The 23,175-nt window shown below is 43.4% G+C and overlaps 2 protein-coding genes across 19 annotated transcripts in view; both read left to right on the top strand.

The window, feature by feature from the left end:
* The first annotated feature begins 76 nt into the window (after positions 1–76).
* COA5 (cytochrome c oxidase assembly factor 5) lies at positions 77–5,011 on the top strand. Its single transcript, XM_081003432.1, has 3 exons — positions 77–326; positions 1,199–1,282; positions 3,944–5,011. The coding sequence occupies exons 1-3, from the start codon at positions 225–227 to the stop codon at positions 3,983–3,985; spliced, it is 228 nt and encodes a 75-aa protein (XP_080859558.1). The 5' UTR covers positions 77–224; the 3' UTR covers positions 3,986–5,011.
* A 1,617-nt stretch (positions 5,012–6,628) lies between these two features.
* INPP4A (inositol polyphosphate-4-phosphatase type I A) overlaps positions 6,629–23,175 on the top strand; it is a 100,857-nt gene continuing 84,310 nt past the window's right edge. For 6 of the 18 annotated variants that reach the window (XM_081003402.1, XM_081003414.1, XM_081003413.1 and 3 more), the window contains exon 1: positions 6,629–6,804. The gene's annotated coding sequence lies outside the window, so the exon portion shown is untranslated. The remainder of the gene's footprint in view (positions 6,805–23,175) is intronic. The other 12 variants (XM_081003405.1, XM_081003404.1, XM_081003417.1 and 9 more) reach the window with 3 other exon arrangements.

The following is a 23,175-nucleotide window of genomic DNA, read 5'->3' as shown; positions in this document are numbered from 1 at the left end:
CTTGTTATATGTAAAAAATAATGGCTCCTCGGAGGGGAAACAGGAAGTGACGCGTAGTTCCCCACGACCTTTTAGTAACTCCCTGCGCAGGTGAGAAGGGTCGGCCAAGATGGCGGCCGCCATCGCTGCTGGGGCTGCGGTGGGCAGCGGCTGGGGCTGCTGAAGGCGCCGCCGGTCGAGAGACAACACCGAAAAGCGGCGCCAGGCGGAAACCGGCCGCCACGATGCCCAAGTACTACGAGGAGAAAGAGAAGGATTTCCGCGCGTGCGCAGGGGTGCGCGAGGACCTGAGGGCTTGCCTGCTGGAGAGCGACTGTGTCATCCAGGTACATACCCTCCAAGATTTCTCCGATGAAATTAGGGACACCTTGGTCCATAAAAACAAACAAACAAACAAACAAATAATTTTATTATTTATACCCCGCTTATCTAACTGGGTTGCCCCAGCCACTCTGTGCAGCTATATAAAAACATCACGACTTAAAATGTCTTCTGAAGGTTGTGTAATTAACTTATCTCCTTGGCTCTTGGGTTGTATAACTGCAGGGCTTTTTTTCAGAGCGGGAACTCACGAGAATTTAGTTCTGGCACCTCTCAGATGGACACCGTTGACATTATAAGAGAACAAGGGAGGTGTTCATTGTGAGTTCTGGCATTCCTTTTTCCCCAAAAGAAAGAAAGAAAGAAAGAAAAAAAGCACTGCATAGCTCCATACTCTCCAGCATTTCTCTGATGGAAATAGGGGCGTCCTAAGGAAAAGTGGGACATTCTGGGATCGAATCAAAAACCAGGAAGGCATCTGTAAATCTAGGACTGTTCCTGGAAAATAGGGGCACTTGGAGGGTCTGCAGGTAAAGAATGGCTTCAGAGACTGGCCTACCGTTAATTCAGATGAGATTGAGAAAATATGTTGTAAAACTCTTGTCGCCAGGGGAAATACCCCATTTCTTGCTGGCTTTCAATGTGCTGTGAAGAAGACCTTTTCGTTCCACAAGGTTTCATTTGGGTCTTGCTGAGCCCTACTTAGTTGCTTTTAAACACATTTTCCTACTGTAGTCTCTTGTGTTCTTTTAAATTGTTTGTTACTATTGTTTTTAATCAGGTGGCAACTTGCCTTGGGAAGATTTTATTTTTGATACAACTTGTGTGCCTGCTGAACAAATACGCTCGCTGCTCACTTTAATTTCTTTTATGACAGGAAGGGAAAGGGCCCAAACTGTGCTTGAAGGAAGGCCATTGCAAAGGATTACTAGTTTCATTTTTTGAATGCAAAAGATCATTGGTGAGTAGGTGAATTGTACTGCAGATTGTGGTCACGTTTAAAAATATGTAGCATAGTATGTTACGTATAAGACACAACTGAAAGATTTTTAATTGTTATGGGTTTGTTGGGGGCCAAATTCCCCTAAATTCCTGGGTGTCAGATCCTCTCCATAATTTCTGGATGTCATAAAAGTTGGAATTAATCAGAGTTTGGTTAAACTTTGCCAAAAACAGAAACCCCGTGGATTTAGTTATGCTAACAAGCCAAGGCAGCTCTGCAGAGCTACCTGGATGGGCCATGAGCAGGAGGCAAAGGCTGGTGACGGCCCATCAAGAAAACCATCAGAGGGCAAGACTGCCAGGCAATGGTATTGGGACCCCTTCTCTGCTGGTTGCTGGGCAGAGGCAAAAGCCAGGTTTAAGGTTTCAGTTTTGAATGACTAGGCTTTGGAGAGGTCCTTGGAGTTTTGCCCCTCCATCTCACTGCCAACAGCCTCCATGTGAGCTGGGGATACGACAGGCTGTAGGAGACACAGAGGATGGCTTTTGCTCACCTTTGAATCCAGTGCTGCCCTTAAGGGGGAATCCAGACCCTCGTAGGATGTGAGTGCTCTGCAATCCCTTCATCTAGGTGCAAGTTGTATATATGTGCAAATAAAACCATACATTAAAAAAAAGCAGTCTCAGTTGTGCCTCATTGTCCCAAAAGGGAACGCAGACCCAGGTAAGCACACCTGCAGCCCCTGGAATATTGCACCACTTGTGGAGATTGGGGGGGTGTTGTAACAATATCAATGATGTTACAAATTTGTTATTGCTTGGAAGTGTTGCTTTGTTTTATTTACAGTAGCATTACTGTTCCACTGATCATGAAAGGTAACAGTTAAAATAAAAGCCATGGGATATTTAGTGTGACAGTTTAGGTAAATATTAGGTTTAAATATACGTACAGAAATTTATTGAGGAAAAGTTAACCATATTTTAAAACAAATAAAAGAAGCATGATGTCCTGGCCCTCGCTGCCAGAAGAAGAATACAAACTCCCAGTTCTGTATCTGCCAAAGATTTTAACACATGAATCAAAATGGTGCATAGGTAAGGCACAGGTTGAAGGTGCAGCAGGTACATAAAAGGTATAGACACATGATAACACTCAAGTTAAGACATTGATCCAACAACCAACATGCCCCCTGTTTCTTCTTTTTGAAGAGCAGGGCAGGGACAGCTCAGCATAAAAGCCAGCCAGAGTCCAGGGACTGGGCAAGCATCCAGGGACTCTTTTGAATGGGTTGGGTGTGCAATATTTCTTTGCATAGGTGCTGGCATCTCCATGTCCTTGGAGACAGGGTTGGCGTCAGCTCAGCATCCAATTTACTCTCAGTCATCTGCCTAGGAGGTGGCAGCTCTACACTGACCGCTTAGTAACTTTTTATACTATAAGCCAAAACATTCTTGTAGTAGCTTGAACTTCTTGCCTGGCTGCTTGGGCTCATAATCCAATGATGTAAATCATTTCATTGGACTGCATTTGGAATGTCTTAATTGGAGGCTAGTTCAACACCATGGGAATTGATCTGCACTGTCTGTCAAGTCTCTATGCTATAAAAAATTAACCCAGAGTTTTGAAGCTGGGTGTTGTCAGTAGGTTGAAGACACTCAGCTGTTTATTTCAGCTTCCATGAGTGGTAGTCTTGGCCCTAAATTCAGCAGTGTCTGGATACTGTGGGATAGTGGGTGAGGTTAAACAAATATAAGTTAAATCCAGACAAGATGGGGGTGATGCTGGTGGGCAAATCCAGTGCTTTTCGGAGAATTGGTATGTATATCTTCGTTGAGTACGCACTGCACTGAAGCCTCTTCAGAGCCTTAGAGTTCTGGAAAAACAGGTAGTGTCAGTGACAAGGTGTGCCTTTTATCAAGTGCATCTGTTGTGCAGCTGACCCATTTTAGAGCAGGGAAACCTCACCATGCTAACTTATGCTTTCATAAGTTTGAGGATTGACTACTGTGAATGTTTTAATATGGCACTTCACTTGAAGATTGTTTGAAAACTGCAGCTAATGCATATTGCCACAGCCTGTTGTTATCTGATGGATATGTGGGGACGGGAATGAACATATCCAGTACACGCTGCTGTTTTTCTAAGACTGTACCAGCTTGAAACAACACACATTATATATACCTCCCCTCTCTATAATCCCCGTTTCCAGTTAAGCTCTTTTTATCGGCACGTGCTTTCTTCATCTTCATTATATGTGGTAAAATTATCAACAGCTAGGGATCCTCATAGTGTAGTTACCTCAATTGCAGTGACTTTCTGAGGCTGGTGAGACTAGTTCCTACTTTCCTTATGGCCTTAAAAGGGGATACAATGTGTGCTTAATTGGGGTGGCTTTGGAGGGTGGCATGATGGTTGTCCAATGGAAATCCCTATTTATAATTTTTCTTTTTTACTGCTGAGCTTATTGCTTTCATTGTGTTCATTTTATTTGGCGTGTTTTTAATCGCATTTTTATGTTAAATCTGGGAATGATGGCATATAACAATTTAAAATAAACTAAGGGTCATAACTTTTTAATGTTTCTGTCTCTTGTGCCTTTTTGTAAGGCACCAATAAAACTGGTAGTTGTAGTATTAGAGTGTTAACGGTTGTAATATAAAACTTGTTTCTTCCTAAAAGCTGGATAACAGAGCAAGATTCAGAGGAAGAAAGGGATACTGAAGACTCTCCATTACGAAGCAGCAAGCAGGGGCAATCTTGGATGCACTGACACCTTGAGATTAAAGACTGGAATAAAGAAATTACCTACTGCATTTCCCTAAACTCTGTTTCACTTCTATGGAAATTATTTGTATTCTAAGTACTGAATGCCTGAAGCTGCTCAATGCTAGAACTACTACAGTGAAAATAAAATCTGGCCATTTGTGGTGATCACATTTTAAATGAAATATATTGCATCTTCGTAAGCACTTTAGAGTCCTTCACCTGAAATGCTTCATTTTGAGATTACTTCCTCTTGGGGTTCAATGGTTGGATAAGTTTTGTCTCCCAAATTATAAAGTATTTTTGTACTAGCCTTTCTTTTTGGTATTCTGCAGTGATACAGAAGTTGTCAGCCAGCTTGTTCACGTAAAGGTTAACTATTCTGATCTAGGAAGGGATATCTAGGTGTGGAACCAGTGTGATAACCATGCTGCAATGCATTATTACAAGGGGCTGCCTCTGAAAACAGTTTGGAAACTTCAATTGGTGCAGAATTCAGCAGCCAGGTTGCTCACTGGGGCAAGACTGTTTGAGCATATAATACAAATCCTGGCACAACAAATTTATTTCCGAGCCCAATCCAAAGTGCTGGTTTTGACCTATAAAACCTTAAACAACTCAGGACTCCCAGTATGTCAAGGACAGCCTCTCCCTATATGAACCTACCAGACCCTGCAATCCTCATCTGAGGCCCTGCATGTCTCGCTTCCAGGAGAGGTCTAAAGGGTAGCAACACGAGAACAGGCCTTTTCTGCAGTGCCTCCCCATTTGTTGAATGCTTTCCCCAGGGTAGCGAAAATATTCCTCTTCACCCAAGGCCTTTGACTGTTTAAACAGTCTATGGCCTTTTAAATGTGTTGGTGGTGGTTATTGGGGTTTTAATTTTTGTTACTATGTTTTGTGTTTTTATACTGTAAATGGCCCTGTGATCTTTGGATGAAGGGTGGTGTATAAATTTAATAAATAATGATTATGCTCAACCAAGCCAAGTCCTGTGGAACTAGCTGTATCTCTGCAGATGGGGATGTGTATTTGCATGCAGACTCCTAGAAATAATACCACCAGAGAAACTGCCAAGATTTGGATGTGAACTGTTATGACTGTATATAGTCCAATTTGATTTCTGCCTCACAGAGTATAGAAGTAACTGCAAGCCTGCACATTCCAGATATCAGCTGGTATTATTCCACTGGCAATAGTTTCAGAACTAGGACATTTTGACGTTGCTTTTTAAATTTTCCCTTTCCGGCAAGCATGCTTCCATTATGTATTGGAATTGAAGATCACAATTCTTTTACTATCTGTCTTGAACACAGTTACTGTGTTCAGCAAAGAACTCCAACATCATTCCTGGTACCTTGATGGCTAACAAGTTTGTGGTGACATGAGCTTTATTTTAAAAATGTGTGTCCAAGGTGACATACGAAAACATTAAAATGATAAAAGGTTCATCATAAGGTGCATGAACATTGTGTTCAGCAAGCTTTTTAACACAAATACTCTCTTGTAAAAATAAATAAAAATGCTGAGCAGAGCAATTCTAAATGGGATCAGGAACAACTTTCACTGACTTACATCTGCCCTATGAAACCTTAAGATGTGGAAATGAATATGAGTTCCCCACTTACCACATGTTGGGAAGCAAGCCTGGTTTTTTAAAGGTAGGTGCAGATGTGTGTATTTCATTTAATGCAATGGTCTCTTACATTAGAGAAAGGCAAAGGTGCATGCTCAGTTAATGTGCTTTTTTTGGAAGTACATTTGTTTATTAACACACACCCCATTTCACATATGCACACCCCAAAGTTTTCATTCTGCCTCTGCCCGGGTGCTCCATATCTCTGAAGTGCATAGTGCTGACTTGAATGAAGTACCTTCTTATCTGTGGGGGGAGGTGTGTCTGAGAACTCTTGCATGGATGCCATCTAGACCTGGCAATTTGCCTGATTGTAATTCGTCTCTTAAGCCTAAATTTTTACCTGCCATCTTCACTTATCTGCCTTTTTAGAACCGTGACAGACGTGAGTCACTTTACACATTCTATTCCCTCCCAGATTCACTGATCCAATTTTCTTTTCCTTCTCTCCCTATTACGGTGTTCAGAGGGAGAACAAGGTAGCTGTACTGTAGCCACTTCTAGGGACTATTGAGTAATTGGCGCTTTTGACCACAGATGATAATGCATTTTAACAAACGGCGTTGCGGCTTCCTGCTTCATGACCTGAGTTCGGTACACGAACATATGCAAAAATACATGTGTAAAAATATATTGGGCATACTGGACCGGTCTGGATGCAGCATTTAAAAAAACGAGGACTCCCATGTATGACTCCAGTTACCGAGATGACTCGTGTCGTGAAGAATCGAAGGCGTGGCCTCTTGCAACCCGGCTCTCTGGGTGGTTCCTCAAAAGTCAACCGTGCGAAGAAGAAGTGAGCAAAGGCAGAGCTACCGTAGAGGGTTGCACGGAGCGCGCGAGGCGCCGGATTCGGCCTGCGGCCTGCGCTGGCCGCGTCTCTCCTGTAGGGGGCGGCGCAGCTGCTGAAGAGCCGCCGGAGGAGCCTGGCTGGTTTGTGGCGTCATAGCCGGCTGGGTGTATGCGCGTTTGGGTGGCGGGCTTGCTGCAGCGGCAGAGGCTGCCCTGGGGTGTGGGGAGCAGCAGCCGCAGCAGGAAGGAGGGGCTGCAGCGTCTCCCCGGACGGGGCGGGGGCTTGGAATCCCGTCCAGCATGTGGCGCGAGCCTCGCTGAAGAAGAGCAGCGGCTCACCTGGAGCGAGGTAAGCGGCTTTCCTTTGGCAAAGGAGCGCTTCTCTCCCCCAGCCCCGCTTTTGTGTGTGTGTGTGTGTGGAATTCCTGCGGCAGACAAAACGCAGCCCAAAGAAGACGGGTGGTGGCCGGGGCCGTGAGGAGGCAGGAAAGGTGGCCGAGTCGTAGCGCATCCTATCGGGTTGCCTCTCCTGTTTTGCAAGGAGCAGTCTAGATGAGAAAGAGCGGGTGTGTGTGTGTGTGTGAGAGAGAGAGAGAGAGAGCTCGAAAAGATACGTGCCCTACCTCTTTGGGTAAGGATGCTTGCCATTTTTTCTTGTTTAAAAAAATGCTTTGTTTTGACGTTTTTTGAGGGCGGGGGGAAGCTGGACGTGCTGCGCTTTGAAGGCGGATGCCGTCTTGGAGACATCTTTGAGGACAACTGCCGTGCGGGTCCCACTCGGATGGAGGCTGCTGTTTTTTGTTCAGTTTGTGGCGTTGTCTGGGCACTCGATTTGTGTCATGCAGGAGCTTGAGTTGGCAGGAAAAAGAAACAACCCTTGAGTTGGTAAGGATATGGCACATCTGTAGGTGTCTTGCTGGGGCATATGGGGTTTGTTTTGAGGGAAAACAGGCGCACAGGCCGCCTTGACCAGACAGCAGGCTTTTCTTTTCCTCTGAGATCTCTTGAAAACCTAGACATCGTTTGAATAAAGTGTGAGCGTCTGCTGTATTTTAAAACAAAACAACCCCCCCCCCCCAGATTATATATCCAGTACTTGTTCCTTGGTCCTGGAGATTTAGACAGCATGATGTTTATGTGGAACATTCATTTTGAAAAGGCCTTGAATACTTTACAAAGGCACACGAGCATCTTATGACAGCAGAATATATCTTATATTAAAAAAAGCTCCTTGAAGGTGTTTTTTTCGTTTCCTCAAATGCTGTAAATTATGCATGCTTGAAACTGCACTAGCAACATTGTTCTTAAAGAGAACATTTACGTCTGGTGGGGAAAATGCATGTAGATATCTTTCTAACTGATCAATCGTAAATCTAGGCTTTTTTAAAAAATGAAGAAATCCTGGCAGCACTTGAATTAACTGTTTTGATTGAGACTTTATTGTTCATAATTCTGTTCACGTTGTATGTAAAGTACTCTTATTATTTTCACAATAGCTGTAGGCTGAGACCATCATGGCTAGCTGGGAATTTGATTCTCTCACCCTAATTCCAAGTATATTTACTTTGAAATAAATCCTGTCAAAACAGATTGTGTTTTCTGATGGCAGTCTTTGTCACCCAAGCCCAAACCTGATACCCTCACCCAACTCCCATGACATGCGCCTCATGGGTCAGAGTTGATGGGAGTTGTAGTCCAACAGCATCTGGGGGACCACAGGTTCCCCATACCTATTGTGGAGCTACTCAGTGCATTATTTTAGAATGCATTATCCCATACAAATCATGTGTACTTCCCCCATACATGCATCAGAAAGCGTAGGATTCATGACTGTTTGAGGGTCTGCATTATAAAAATAGAGAGCAATAGAACTCTTTCTTCTTAGGAATGCATAAAAGAAAAAGTATGGTATCTGGTCTCTTTCATTTTGCTGCTAAAGGGCTCCCTTAAGTGTTCCACAAAACTGATGCAATGCTTTCAGTTTCCTCCATCCATTTGAGAATTAGAAAGTTTCAAATGTGGGATGCAAATAAACTTTTCCCAACCCCACCCTAGTGTGTACACCTTATGTTTGAATGTTTAGAGCACACATGCCCAACTCCCAAGAGACTGCAATCTACTCCTACTTGAAAAAACTGGTATTGATCTACCCATTGGATTGACCAAAGTTGTTGAGCTTTTTGTGGGGAGGAACACCCAAAGTTGTTGATCAATCATGATCAATCAGGGGCACCCACAATCGGCTGGTAGATCGTGATTGACCCATTTGACAGCCCTGGTTTAGAGCATTTATCATATATGGGAAATAATTGAAAAGAATGGTTTTCTAGTTTTCAGTTTGTTTGTTTTTTTAAAAAGACATTTTCATGTAAACTCTGGCATGTCTGCAATACAACAACTACTGCATTTTTCAGAGGATTCTGGAGAGTTTTCTAGGGTAACTCTCAGTTTTCACATAGCTCTCTGGCCAGGCCCCTACTGCTGCTCATGTGTGAAATGAGTCTGTGCCCTAGAGCAAAATAAACGCTCTGCTGAGGCAACGTATTGCAATGGAAGATCAGCAGCGATGAGCAAGCTGTCTTTCACAGAAGCTTGCCTGTCATACATTTTCAATTATGGAACCCCTGGTGAGCTTTTGAGGAACCTGGCATTTGCACCTGACATCCTTGAGCAGTGGTCAAGACCTTCCCTTCGGCCCAGCACTCGTGAGCAGCACCAGGTGGCTGAATCTAGCTACGCTTTTAATTTCTTATAGTGCCACCAAGCTTGCTGTTCTAGGCATTGTGCAAAATTTGCAAGGGTAAAAAGACTTAGCTGGCAAGTGGTGCTTGGAACTCTACCATTACATTCAGGGTCCACTGGCAGAGAAAAGAAGGCCCACCTTCAGATACTTTGCCTAGGGCTGCCCCAAAACCTGCAGCCGGGTTTCTTAAACCTTAGGTTGCCCTGGAACCTGTTTTGCTAGCCGCTTGCAGAGATATGAGCTTGGTAATGCTTCATCATGGTATGATTCAATATTTCCATAATAAACAGATACCCATTAACAGTGCCTCGTTTTCTAATGTCCGAGAACAAGCTGTCGTAGATTCCTCTATGCGAAAGCCCATATGTGTGAATTTGCCATCACAGTTCTCCCGAGTAGTACCAGAGAGGCTGACTTCTGTTTGCAGTATTGCCTAATCTCTTTAATCAGCGTTGACTGTAAAATGATGGCAGAGATCCTAGTTTAGCAGTGAAGTTTCAATGAATCACTAGCGCCAATAGCTTGCAACTGGTTGGTAACAGAGAGGGACAGAGAAGAGTATATAATCTCTTGCAGGCAAGGAGGGGAGTCTGTTAAATGGCTTCCTGATTATTTGTGTGTGTGTGAGGGATAATTCTGGTTGAGAAATGGGACGGATGTGTTTTCTAAATGCTTCTGACTGCAAGGCTGTTAAATTTTAGTTACTTTGCTGATGGCCACTGTGGGTGGATGGCTGAAGGCAGGACGGCACATATGCAGGATATGACTGCCATCATGTTTTTCTGCAGTTTGGAGGCAGTGCCAATATTTTTTTCTCTCCCTCACTGGTATCACATCCATTAGCTAAGCCTCATTGCTTTTCCAGTAATCCCTGTGGCCGTTTGTAGACGCTTTATAAACAGCGGCCTGCCATTTTTGACTGGCATTGAAAGCTGAGTATAAAAAAAAGTGATTTTCATGTTCATCCCCATCACCACCTGCCTTTCCAGCAGAGAGTTAAATGACTTGGACTTGGCAAGGCATGCTGGGTGCCCTATCTTTGCACCCCAAAGGCACTCTGCAGCCCCCACCAAGGAAGAAGGAGTGAATAAAGCTCTGCATAGGGAACAAATGGAGGCAGGAAAAACCTACACCAGGAAAGGGCTGCTGGTGGTCACATCAACCTTAGCTGATGGTTGAAGTGGGAACCAAAAGCTGTCATGGAGTGGAGCAGGGGAACGGGACCTGTTCTGAATCACAGCAGGCAGGTGCAGAGCTCAGGAGGCCCCAGAGGGCAGCCCCCACCATATCCTCCTTAGGGGTGGGAGGAGGAGACCAGCAGCGCCTGTTGTTCGCCAATAAGCCACTGTAGAGGCGGCACTGGGGGGGGCCTGCTGAGGAGGTGGCAGATCTAGATTTGCTGCCCCTGTGGATCCTGCTGCCCGAGGCAGTCACCTTACCTTACCCCATGGGTGGGCCGGCCCCGCTTGCAAGTTTGGCCATTCCGAGGTAGCGTGGACTGGGCAACCTGCGACCAAGCGACCCCAAGCCCTGCTCACATCCTTGGAGCTGGGCAAGGGATGGGGATCATTGGTGCACAAGTGTTTGGAATGAACCTGCCCCAGCAACTGTAACGTTGGGTGTAAGGGTTCTTTGCTTGTCATGCTCACCTGAGAGTGGTGATATAGTTGTTATGGCAAGAGCGAAATGTTGACTCCTGTTTAGCATGATGATGGAAAAAGGTAGGCCTTGTAGCTTACTCAGTACAGTGGTACCTCAGGTTACAAACGCTTCAGGTTACAGACTCTGCTAACCTGGAAGTAGTACCTCGGGTTAAGAACTTTACCTCAGGATGAGAACAGAAATCACGTGGTAGCTAAAGTGGTACCTCAGGTTAAGAACGGTTTCAGGTTAAGAACGGACCTCTGGGACGAATTAAGTTCTTTATCAGAGGTACCACTGTACAGTGTTCATCACTACAGTGGTACCTCGCAAGACGAATGCCTTGCAAGACGGAAAACTCGCAAAACGAAAGGGTTTTTGGTTTTTTGAGTTGCTTCGCAAGACGATTTTCCCTATGGGCTTGCTTCGCAAGACGGAAACGTCTTGCAAGTTTGTTTCCTTTTTCTTAAAACCATTAATACAGTTGCAACTTGACTTCAAGGAGCAACTCATAGTACGCGGTGTGGTAGCCTTTTTTGAGGTTTTTGAAGACTTTGGTGATTTTTGAAGCTTTTCCAAAACTTTTCCGACACCGTGCTTCGCAAGACGAAAAAAACCGCAAGACGAAAAAACTCGCGGAACGAATTAATTTCGTCTTGCGAGGCACCACTGTATTTGCATGTCAGCAGGTCCACTGGGACTTCTGTTTCCTTGTCTGGCATAAGGATGGTTACTATCAGTCCAGTATTATCCATATTCTGATGCAGAGGAATAGAAGGCAAGCTGTTATTTGTTTGAGGAACATATGTGGCAACCTGCCAACGATTTATTAAAGTGTCATGCTGACACTGTGTTGCAAATTTACTGTCACTGAGAGTTTTTGTCTGTTCAACCAAGCCATCAGCTTCAGCACTAGTGATATTCTGTACAGAAATTAACCCATGCCTTATATGCCTTTTGTTTTCATAGTGTGAGTTCAAGTGCTTGTGATAACTGCCGCAGATGTAGTAAGTGGCGTGATTTCAAATACTGTAGTCTTGTCTGCTTTTGGGTAAACCAAAACTAAAATGTGACCATTTTAAAATGGAAGGTGTGACACGAAGCATGTTTTGAAAGAAAGTCATCCTTTGGTATTTTACTCAATCACTTTGGGATCTATGTTCATATATATATATATATATATATATATATATATATGCAAAGAAGCTCCTCTGGTTCTCCCTATACTGGAACAGATGATTAAAAAGAAAGATACAGCCATGATCTGTCTTGTGGATACAGACTTTCTCTTGCCTTTCCTGATTTTCCTGGGTTCATTTTGTTTCCAAGTTTAACACCAGAAAGTAAAAATCTGACACAGAATAGTGAAGCAAAATAGGGAAAAGTGCCAGGAGAAGAGCATCTAGATGATTTTTGTTAAAAATAAAAAAATAGTCTAAACCTACATAATTGTCATAGTTATATTTTTTTATTCTCTCTCATGCCTGGGTTTGTTTTGATTTTTTAACAAAAGAAACAGTTGGCTTGCAGAATCCACCAAGTTCTTGCTAGTCCTGCATTCTGATTTTTAACAGGCCACTAATGCCTTTGCCTTTGGGAAGCTCAAAGCATAGTTTTGATGATGATTTTTTTTGCTTGGTATTTGAGCATCAGAATCTGGTACTTGAAGGCAAAAGTCCTCTTGGCCAACCTTCCCTGACCTGATACCCTCCAGAGGCTGCTTGACTACAGACTGTGTCTGATAGGAGTTGGAATTCAACGTATCTCTAGGGCTGCTGTATCCTGTCATTGGTTTATATTAATAACACAAGCACAGCCACAACCATGATGCTGCAATTCAAGGCTTAAAAACAAAAGAGAGTCATCAGACCATATCTACCGTAGCTTCTGTTAAATATCCTGAGCTGTTGTAGCCCAAACATTTGACGGGCACCATTCTGGGGAAGGAAGGCTGCACTTGGCTGTCTATATTGTATTATACTTATGCTTGTGAAGCCCCTGAGAGTGATTAGCTGAGCTTGTGGGATGGTACGGTATGTTCCTGAACATTCTAGTTACTCAGTAAGCAAAGCTGTCAGAATGTTTGCAGTCCATCTTCATGAGGAAATAATAATAAATTTTATTTATACCCCGTCCTCCCCAGGCAAGGCTGGGCTCAGGGCGGCTAACAACCAATAATAAAAACAAGTTGAATGAATACAACTTAAAAACAAGATTAAAATACAACATTAAAACATTAAAATGCAGCCTCATCACAGGAGGAGAAAGGAAAAAAGAAAGAGGGGGAGGGAATCAAATTGACTCCAAGCCAAAGGCCAGGCAAAACAACTCTGTCTTACAGGCCCTGCGGAAAGAAATCAGATCCTGCAGGGCCCTGGTCTCATGAGACAGAGTGTTCCACGAGGCTGGAGCCACTGTTGAAAAAGCCCTGGCTCTGGTTGAGGCTAATCTAACTTCCTTAGGACTCGGGACCTCTAGGGTGTTGCTATTTATGGACCTTAAAGTCCTCCTTAAGGAAAGGGAAAGTTGTCTGACTGGAATTAAAGCTTCAAATGGATCCTTGGAACAAGAGGAGCTTTATGAGGCAGCATGAGGATGCAGAGCAGTTTCCAGAAGATAGGAAAAGGAAGAGGAAGAAAGCCTGGAAATACGGCTGTTGAAAGAATTATCTTCAACAATACATACCGATGTAAAGTCAGTGGCTAATTCTTTGGCTGCAAGCTTCTAGTCAGGATCAATGGCTGTTGATAAACCTGTGCTCCATGAATTTGTTAAATTATTTTTGAAGTAATCTAAGCTAGTACTTATCATTACATTTTATGGTAGTGATTACAAAAAAATCGACTGGAGAAGTACTTCCGTTAGCTGCTGATGATCAGTTTCATTGAATGCCTTGGAATCAACATGGCTTCTGCAAAGGGAAATCCTGTTTCACAAAGCTTTTAAGTCATGAGTCTCAACACTTCCAAAAAGCTTTTGTCAAAGGCCTTCTCTGGTGAATAAATTTAGCAGCTATGGAATAAGAATTTAAGTAATCTAATGGATTAAAAAATGAAACAACTGAAAGAGTAAATTGTCAGTTCTCCTAATAGAGAGAAGTGGGACCTGTAAGGATCTGCCTTAAGACCAGTGCTATTTTTGTAATACATAAATAATATAGAATACAAGAGTTGCTGGAAAAAAACCAGACATTATTTATGTATGTTACAACAGAGGCAAGAATTTTAATAGCACAAAACTGGAAGACTGGAGAAGTACCATCAAAAGAAGAATAGCAAGAAAAGTTGATGAACTATGTAGAGTTAGCAAAGTTAATGGACAAACTGTGTGAAAAGGACAATAGTGATTTTGAAAAAGATTGGGAAGGCTTTACAATATATTTGCAGAAACAAAACAAAAAAATGGATGTTGGCAGTTTGTATCATATACAAACAGCTGAATGTATCATTTGATGTAATAAACCAGAAATGGAAGCTGAGGGAAGTCAACAGGGAGGGGGGAAATTGGAAAATGAATGTTTTGTAATGATATTGGATATTTGTTACAAGAAAAGAAAATCAATAAAAATTATAGAATAAGGGTTGAGCGGTAAGGTTTCACAATGCTTAAAATTAAACCCAAATGGACTGCAAGGAGCTCCAAAGTAACACATCCAAAATGGTTAATTGGGCGGCATTTAACATCATTGCAGCTTGTGTTTGGGACCTGTTAAGTAAATATAAAATGACAAGATCCCCTACCATCCCATAAAAGCTTTTGGAGTTAAAACTGAGAGCAACTTATCAGATATTGGATCTTGGGGTTGTGGTGGACAGCTCACTGAAAACTTTGGTGCAATGTGAGGAGGTATGTGGAAAAGGAAAATTCTTCTAGGGATGTTTGGTATGCAAATAGCTGAAGGAGCACATCTCCATAGAAGTAAGCCCACTTCTTGAAATCTTTATAGGAGGTTTTCTCCATGCTACACAGGTAGGTAAAGCTCATTCTTTGATGACATGAGGTAGAGCCTTCCTTGTGGTAGCACCTCACTCTGTTGTTTTCAGTTGCCTTTTATTTATTTTGGATGGCACATTCTTTGGTTTATTGCTTGTTGCATGATGTGGCTGGTTTGTTTTATTTTTCTGTACCGTGCCCTAGTATCGGTTTAGAATGAAGGATGAGTCATTAATATTTTAAATTCATTAATAAGTATTAGAAAAGAAAACGACCAGGATCACAATGCCTTTCTGTAAATTGGTGGTGTTGCGACATTGGTAGCCATATGTACAGTTTTGGTTTCTACACCTCAAAAAAAATATTGGCGTAAGTGAAACAAAAAATTAACTCAACAAAAAATGATAAATGGGAGCATATTTCTTTCCTATGTAGTGGACGTGTTACAGAATTCAGGTATTTTGGAAAATATTTGTCCAAGCATTGTTGTCCTATACTAATTTTAATGTGTCCATGGATCCTCTTATTTGTTAACTTAGTTGTAACTTAGCCTTAGCCCCCAGAAAGAAACACAAGGTAATATTAAATGTGCTTAGTGGTTGCTAGACTGCCTTATATGCTCATCACTGGAAACACAAGGAGATAACTACAAAACAGGTATGACTGGTGTAATTGTGGGAGACTCAAACTGATGGCATTTGGAAAATCTTCAAATGCATTTGAATGTGATATTCTGCTTACTGTAAATGTTCTTTATATTACATAATGCTTTTATAGGTAGCTTTAGCTTTTGTGTGCTTTGGTTCTGCTAATCAAATGAAATGTAAAAACAACAATGAATTAATTAAAAGAGAGCAAGGAGTTAGAACAGCCTCCCTACATGGAAAGGCCACAGCATTTTGGACTCCCCAGCAAAAATAAAAACAAATCGTTAAGGGAGAACATGAAATAAGGTCATATAAACTGAGTGCTGGGAATAAGGAGAATCCACCCACTCACCAGACTAGGGTATCCCACTGAATTTGATTGATGGGAGAGGCAAAAGGAAAGTATTTATCCACAACATAGAATTAGTCTATAGAATTGGCTGCCAGACGTTGTGGTGACAGGCACTGACTTCGATGATTTTAAATGGGGAATTAGACACATTCATGGAAAAGAATAGATCTTAGCCACAGGGTGGGGGGAGCGAAATGCTGCATGGATGGCTTGTTGCCTTTATTTATTTTATCCAGAGCATTTACTCCCTGCTCTTGAACCAGAAAGGCTTTCAGAGCTACTTACAAACTAATGCAACAACACAGTCCCCGCCTCAGGCTTGTGATCTTAAAAAGATATGGCACAAAAGGAAAAGGGGATGGAGAGGAAAGATGAAAGCAAGCAAATTTAGGCACCAAATTCTAGGTATTGCTAAGTTCTTACTGTGCAAAACCTGGGTGGGTGTGCAGCTTGAGGTCTTTCTGCAAGCTTGCTTACCACAGCTAGAGTTGTTCTTTACCAGCCCGGCAACTTTCAGTTTGCAAGACAGAATACCAGCCCAATAAATGGGATGATGGACAGGATGAGCTGTTGTTTTTCTTGTGTCCTTAACCCTATGCAGAAGTGGAAGTGGAAGTAGGGAGAGAAATTGGTGTAGCTGTTAAATAAACCAAAGCAAATAGCTGAGGGGGGAAGGTTCTGATAGGATGCCCCTCACTTATATCTTTAATGCTAACTTCAAAGCAGACTTCTTAGTTGGCCGTTCCACGGTATGAGCCTCACACATGCTAAATGCACCCACTTAGCTGTCAAATTTATACATCTTTGTGACTCTTCTTCCCCCCACCTCCCCCTTCTGGGAAAATGAACTAATATAAATACTTGAAGAATGTGACCAGTTACTGACTCATCTAGTGAAATGGGACTAAAAGCAAAACTTGTCTTAATCATTCACTTCTTGGAACCGTTCACTTCCATGCAATCAAAAGTGATGGCTTCTGCTGGGGGAAAAAATTCCAGAGGATGGTTTACCTTTGCTTTTTGAAGAGTGCTTACCGCCAGAGGCTTTTTGTATGTGAGTGACAGTGTACTACTTGATGATTCTCAGTTCACATGGACACTGTCAATCTCCTGTGCGATCCCTACTCATTTAAATAGACTAAAATAATCCATAGAAGAAGCACAGCAACGGGCATCAAAGTAGCTGCCGTAATGTCAAACCTGGTTCACTTTATATCTCCTGGATGAGGTGCTTTTCTCTTTCACTGCTTACATAGGACCGGCTCTACCATTTGGCAATGTGCGGCAGCTGCCTCAGGTGACAGGTGCTTGGAGCAAGGAAAGGGGCTGATGTGCTTGAGGACAGAGCTGTGAGTTTCCTGTGTCCTGTCTTGCATGCCTACACTGTGGTGCTGAAGTCTAAACCACTGAATCATAGAATCATAGAAGAGTTGGAAGAGACCACAAGGGCCATCGAGTCCAACCCCCTGCCAAGCAGGAAACACCATCAGAGCACTCCTGACATATGGTTGTTAAGCCTCTGCTTAAAGACCTCCAAAGAAGGAGACTCCACCACACTCCTTGGCAGCAAATTCCACTGTCGAACAGCTCTTACTGTCAGGAAGTTCTTCCTAATGTTTAGGTGGAATCTTCTTTCTTGTAGTTTGGATCCATTACTCCGTGTCCGCTTCTCTGGAGCAGCAGAAAACAACCTTTCTCCCACCTCTATGTGACATCCTTTTATATATTTGAACATGGCTATCATATCACCCCTTGTATATTTATATATTTGAACATGGCTATCATATCACCCCTTATATATTTGAACATGGCTATCATATCACTGAGCCTCTTGGGCTTGCCGATCAGAAAGTTGGCGGTTCGAATTCGCTCGACAGTGGTGAGCTCCCATTGCTCCGTCCCAGCTTCTGCCGACCTAGCAGTTTGAAAGCACACCAGTGCAAGTAGATAAATAGGTACTGCTGTGGCAGGAAGGTAAACAGCGTTTCTGTGCACTCTGGCACTTGTCCCAGTATTCTGTTGCACCAGAAGTGGTTTAGTCATGCTGGCCACATGACCCGGAAAGCTGTCTGTGGACAAACGCCTTCTCCCTCGGCCTGAAAGCAAGATGAGCGCCGCACTCCATAGTCACCTTTGATTGGACTTAACCATCCAGGGGTCCTTTACTCTTTAGTTTTTACCTTTATACTAGCCTGCTGTCACCGGGTCTGTCAGGTTGTGTTTTGTATTAATATGGGGACCTTTGAACCAAAAATCAGCATATAACTCAACCTTAGCTTGTTGTTGTTGCTGTGCCTTGAGCTGGAGCAAAAGCCAAGATTATTCATATTTACCTGAACATGTGACTGGAAGGTAGATTTCGCAGTGTGTGCATATATGTCACAGCCCCCACCCAGCCACTCATTTGCTTAGTTTCCTTCTTAGATTGTACTGTAGATTATCCCAGCCAAAGCTATTTGTAGCTTGTGGAAAATGTAAGCTGTTCTCATTATTCTTCATGCACCTACTTCTGATGTGGTGGTAAGTTGGATCTTGTTTTTGCCTGGATGCAGGTTATAAATAGAACAAAAAGCTCATTTTCAGAATCTTTACTGACATTAGGGCAGCCGAGAACTGCAAAATGCTTTGAAGATTGGCTGGCAGATTTCAGATCAAGAAATTTAGGAAGCATTTGGGATTGCAGGCCTTTTTTGGATTGAAGCTTTCTGACGGCAGGTTCTTTTTCTTTTTTTAACGATCTGCTTTAAAGCCTCCGCTTTGCATGTCATAACTACTACAGGTTTCCAAGATACAGAATAATGATAATTTTTAAAATGTGGGCTGCAGTGTAAATAAGTGATGGAAAAAATCTGTTCTGTTTCAGCTGTATTATATAATGAAATTGACCTAGGTCAGCAGCTCTGCCTCCACAGGAGCTCTGCATCTTGACTTCCCCAGTTGCTGCCAACTGCATATGTCTCTATGACTGTTTTGCTAGAGGAAGCCCCCACCCCAACCTTCTGCTTCCCCCCAAACAGCTACGTTGGTTGCCAGAATCCTGTAAGTGACCCTCTGCCATTAGAATGTTTCTGGGAATTCTCTTGCTATAGGAACTTGGCTGAAGCAAAAGTGGGGCTCATATGCCCGGTTTAATGCAGGAGGTTGATTCATGTATGCAGTGGAGCTGGGGGAAATACACCGTATGCCATTGTTCAGGACAGTTTGCAATTTTAGGACCATAAAACCAAATGCAAATTAACAAGAAAGCAGAAGCCAAGGTGGATGCAGAGCATAAAAGAAGGGGTTCACCTGCTTATTAAACCTGTCAAGTCAGAATCATCATCATCATGTGTAGGTGTTGGAAGGCCAAGGGAGAGGGATCCTAATGGGCTTCCTTAAGTGCAAGGAGCGCCGCAATTTTAGCATTGCCACAGAGAAGACCCTCTGTGTCCCAGGTAGTTGCACTATTGCAGCTCGGAAAATAAGTTCTGCAGCAGATCTTGGGGAATAGGTAGGAACAGGTGGGCTGCTATAGGAACGCACACACAGAGAGAGAATCCCTTAGGTATAATAGACCCAAGCCATTTAAGACATTAAAAGTTGATCACCAGGATTTTGGAAATGAATCAGCAGCCACTGCTGCTTTTGTAGAATGGGTGTGCTATGCTCCCATAAAGGAGCACCTACTGCTACCAGTCTCCTTGCTGTGTTATGGACCAACTCACATTCCTAGAGACTCTTCAAAGTGAGTCCTATGTAGAGTGAATTGCGGTAATACAGGTGTGGGTGTGACTGAGGCATGTAAGACACCATGGACAGGACAGAGGCCCCACCTTCAGGTATGTGCATGTGTGTTTTGCAACCAAGCACCACCAGGAAGGGCAAAGCACAAAGAGAAAATTGAGCAAGAAGGGGGTGGTTGTGGTATAATGCTGCCCAGTTGGTATTGACTTATGACAGGGCCTTCTCGCTGGCAGCTCCCTGTTTGTAATATGCCTTCCCTCACAAATGGCTTTAAGGAGAATTCTGAAGACATTCCTGTTTGCTCAGGCATTTGGTAGCTGAGAGATACCATGAGGGTATGTAATGTTTTTAAATGTTTTTAGATGCCCCCCCCCCAAAATTTCTACACTCTTAAACTGGGGGGAAATATGCCTATTTTGGTAGTGGTTAAATGGACATGGATGGGAGGAGGCAAAAGATGGCACAAGGAAACAGCTGTTTGTCCAATGTTCTGCAAATGTGATGTCATCCTGTTTATGTTTTGGACCCTGGCTAAGCTTGCCAAGGTAAAATTGCCTATCCGTTTTGTGTTGCAAATATTGTGGAAATGTGATTTCTAGAGTGATGGCATTTGCATTGGTTCCATATGTTTTCAGTATATGTTGCTTTAGTCTACAACAAATAAAAATAGAAAACCATTGAGGTTGGTATTAAGAATAATTATCAGATTGCTTCTTTTCATTTTAGCACATCTTTTTCCCCTCTTTTTTTCAGTCTCCTCTATTTCTGTGTATAATATTACACTGTTAATGGATAGTTGCTGTTAACACAGAGAGCAGAATGTGTAATTTGTCCTCTCTCTTACTGCAAGATTGTATTTCTCTGGCATAATAATAAATATGCATTTGCTGACTTTAGCATATTACAGTTCCTTATTTTATCCTTTTCAGTTTGCGAGAGGTTACAGAATTGATTTCAGGTAGCAAATCGTCATTTTAATTTCTACACAGTTAATTTTCTGGAATATTGAATTTCTTTCCTCTACTTGTAGCAATTATTCTGTATTGTGCATTTTATGAATATATTTTCAGGTAGATAATTTTATTTACAGATGTTCAAGGGCAAGTGCTTCTTTTTTTTAAGCATCTGCAAGTGACAAGAGTTACCTGGGTATGGTTGTTTGAACCTATACAGCAGGATAAAAACACTGGTTGTGAAATTACTAATATGTTTTTCTCCCAGGTTCCATACAAGGATATAGTTTATGGCTCTGAGCTACCTTTGTTAGCCCCTTAACAACAGATTGTGGTCCTTGATGGATATAGGCATTGTCATTCAAAGATGTACACAGTGGTCACATTGGATGCTGATAAACATCTGGATGTATGTATTAACTACAAGCAGATGTGTGTTTTCATGCAAGCAGAAATCTCTTGCTGGATCAGGGAGCTAATGTCTGAAAGTCTGATGATTTTGTATTGCCATCAGTTCCCCCAGCAAAGCTTCCCTTCAGTTTTTAACATCTGTTCCAATCTTGAGATAAATTGGTCACGTCTATGCCATATGTTTAAAACACACTTGTACCACTTTAAACAGTGGTGCTTCCCTCAAAGAATTCTGGGAACTGTAGTTTGTTAAGGGTGCTGACTTTACAGAGAGCTACAGTTTCCGGCATCCTTAACAACCTACAGTTCCCAGGGTTCTCCATGGTTGTTTAAAAATGGTATAAGAGTGCTTTAAATGTGTGGTGTGGACCAGAGCCAGATTATATGAAAACTGAACAAAAATGACTATTAAGAGGGTTGCCTGTGTGTCTTAGGTCAACTTGGATTTCAGGGAGGAGGGTTGAGGCCTCTTCCCTGCAACTATTCCCATTTACAAGTGTCTGGAACAGACTTTGCTCCCAATCTGGTGAGACTATGAGAGTGAAACTTCAGTTTCTCCTGCATAAATGAGTGGCTGCCATTCACTCCACTGGGAAATGGGAAAAAGAGAGGTGATGTCTAACACTGGAGGATCCAAAAAGCAAACACACTTTTTTAAAATAAGCATTTTTTGCTTGTCCTTGTCCCCCAATCTAGTCAAGGCCTCAGGCCTCTACCTCCAGGCCATTTTCCGATGAGGAATCCTCTGGCTGAGATATGACAAGCAACATCACTAACATTGTTTGCCTGTTGACATCTAAAAACTATATTGGGCAAACGGTTCAGAACTAAGCATTGGTTGGTGTCAGCGGCGTAGCGTGGGTTATCAGCACCCGGGGCAAGGCAAGTAATTTGCGCCCCCTAACCCGGGGCAAGGCAATTAATTTGCGCCCCCTAACCCAGGGCAAGGCAAGTACAGTAATTTACTCTCCCAAGCAGCAGCAGCGAGGCTTCTCTTTCCCCCGCGCTCTCCTGGAGCTGCCTCTTTTCTTTCCTTTTTTCCCTTTCTCCAAGGCTTTTCGCTTTCTCTCCTTAATTGATTCCTCCTCCACACCGCAGCGTTTCCTGGCTGCTTCCCCCCCCTTCCCCTCTCTCTCCTCCTCGCTCTGCTTGCCTTGCCCTGCCCTGCCTGAGGGCGCCCTGAGGAGACTCCGCTCTCCTTTTTGACCAGGCGAGGTGGAAAAGTCTCTTCCCGCCCCCTCGCCAGACTCCCTGCTCAGCTCGGCTCACTACCCAGGCGGCCAGTGGAGAGAGAGCCGCAATTACCATAAAGCTCCTCTCCCTCCGCTTCGCCAAGCTGTCAAAGCCCGGCAGCAGCGGCAACGGCAGCAGCAGGCGCAGCCAGACCCCCGCCAGCCAGCCAGCCCGCCCGCCCGCCCGCCCGGCTTCCTCTCCTTTTTTTGCCCGCGGCAGAAGGCTTCACTCTCCCCCTTCCGCGACCTCCTCGCCAAGCCGAGCGAGCGCGGGCTCCCTAACCCGTGGATTTTAGTAGGGGCAGAGAGCTGCTAGTGCGAGCGCGCCCCCCGCCCATGTTGTGCCCGGTGCGGCCGGCCCCCCTGGCACCCCCCACGCTACGCCACTGGTTGGTGTTCAGGTGGCTGCCTCGAATTGGCTTTCTGCCTTGCTTGGTAGGCCAGGTTAAGAGAAGCCAAGAATAAACTATAAAAACTTTCCAGTGGTTACTTTTCCCAAAATAACTGATGCGGAATAGGTTGGTGACCATGTGGGTGTCAAGGAAAAAAAGATAAACAAGTCAAGGAATATGTCATTGACTCGTTCTGTCGCTAGCTAGTATTGCCACCTCTTTTTAATAGAAATTACATTTGCCAATGTCTTTTCTGCCATAATGCAAAGTAAAGTTAAAATTGCTGCTAATATTGCATTAAAACTGGCCTGAAGTAAAAAATTAAGTTTCCAGCCAGCCAGGGGCATTGATGGAGTAGCCTAACCCTTGATGTTTAGCATCAGGTCCTGAATCTCCTATAGATTCCAACTTTTTTTAAACGTGAAGGCTCTTCTGTCTTCTGTTTTACTTGGCTTTTGGGGCAGTTGCATGCACTGCTAAGTGGAGTGCTGGTCACTCCCCAACCGCCTGTATTTCCACAGTTAGGACAGCAGGACATAGCTGAGTTCCTATCGCTGAGTTCTCCAGCGCATGGTTGGAGAAGCAGCAACTCTAATTTTGTGCTTTGCCAACTCTTTGCTACAGCCGTGTCTCAGGTGGAATCTAGACCCATATAAAAATATATTGAATTTACCATAGCTCACCATCGCCATC

Source organism: Podarcis pityusensis (assembly GCF_964106645.2).
Source record: "Podarcis pityusensis genome assembly, chromosome: 4".
In the NCBI taxonomy this organism is placed as follows: domain Eukaryota; kingdom Metazoa; phylum Chordata; class Lepidosauria; order Squamata; family Lacertidae; genus Podarcis; species Podarcis pityusensis.
Note: the sequence above shows the minus strand (reverse complement) of the source record. Positions and strands in the feature narration are given on the sequence as shown.

What these genes read in the sequence shown, in the direction of transcription:
- COA5 (XM_081003432.1), top strand. Translation starts at nt 225, where the DNA reads ATGCCCAAGTACTACGAGGAGAAAGAGAAGGATTTCCGCGCGTGCGCA. An exon ending in AGAGCGACTGTGTCATCCAG is followed by an intron (nt 327 to 1,198) that starts GTACATACCCTC and finishes CTTTTATGACAG; the next exon opens with GAAGGGAAAGGGCCCAAACT. An exon ending in TTGAATGCAAAAGATCATTG is followed by an intron (nt 1,283 to 3,943) that starts GTGAGTAGGTGA and finishes TCTTCCTAAAAG; the next exon opens with CTGGATAACAGAGCAAGATT.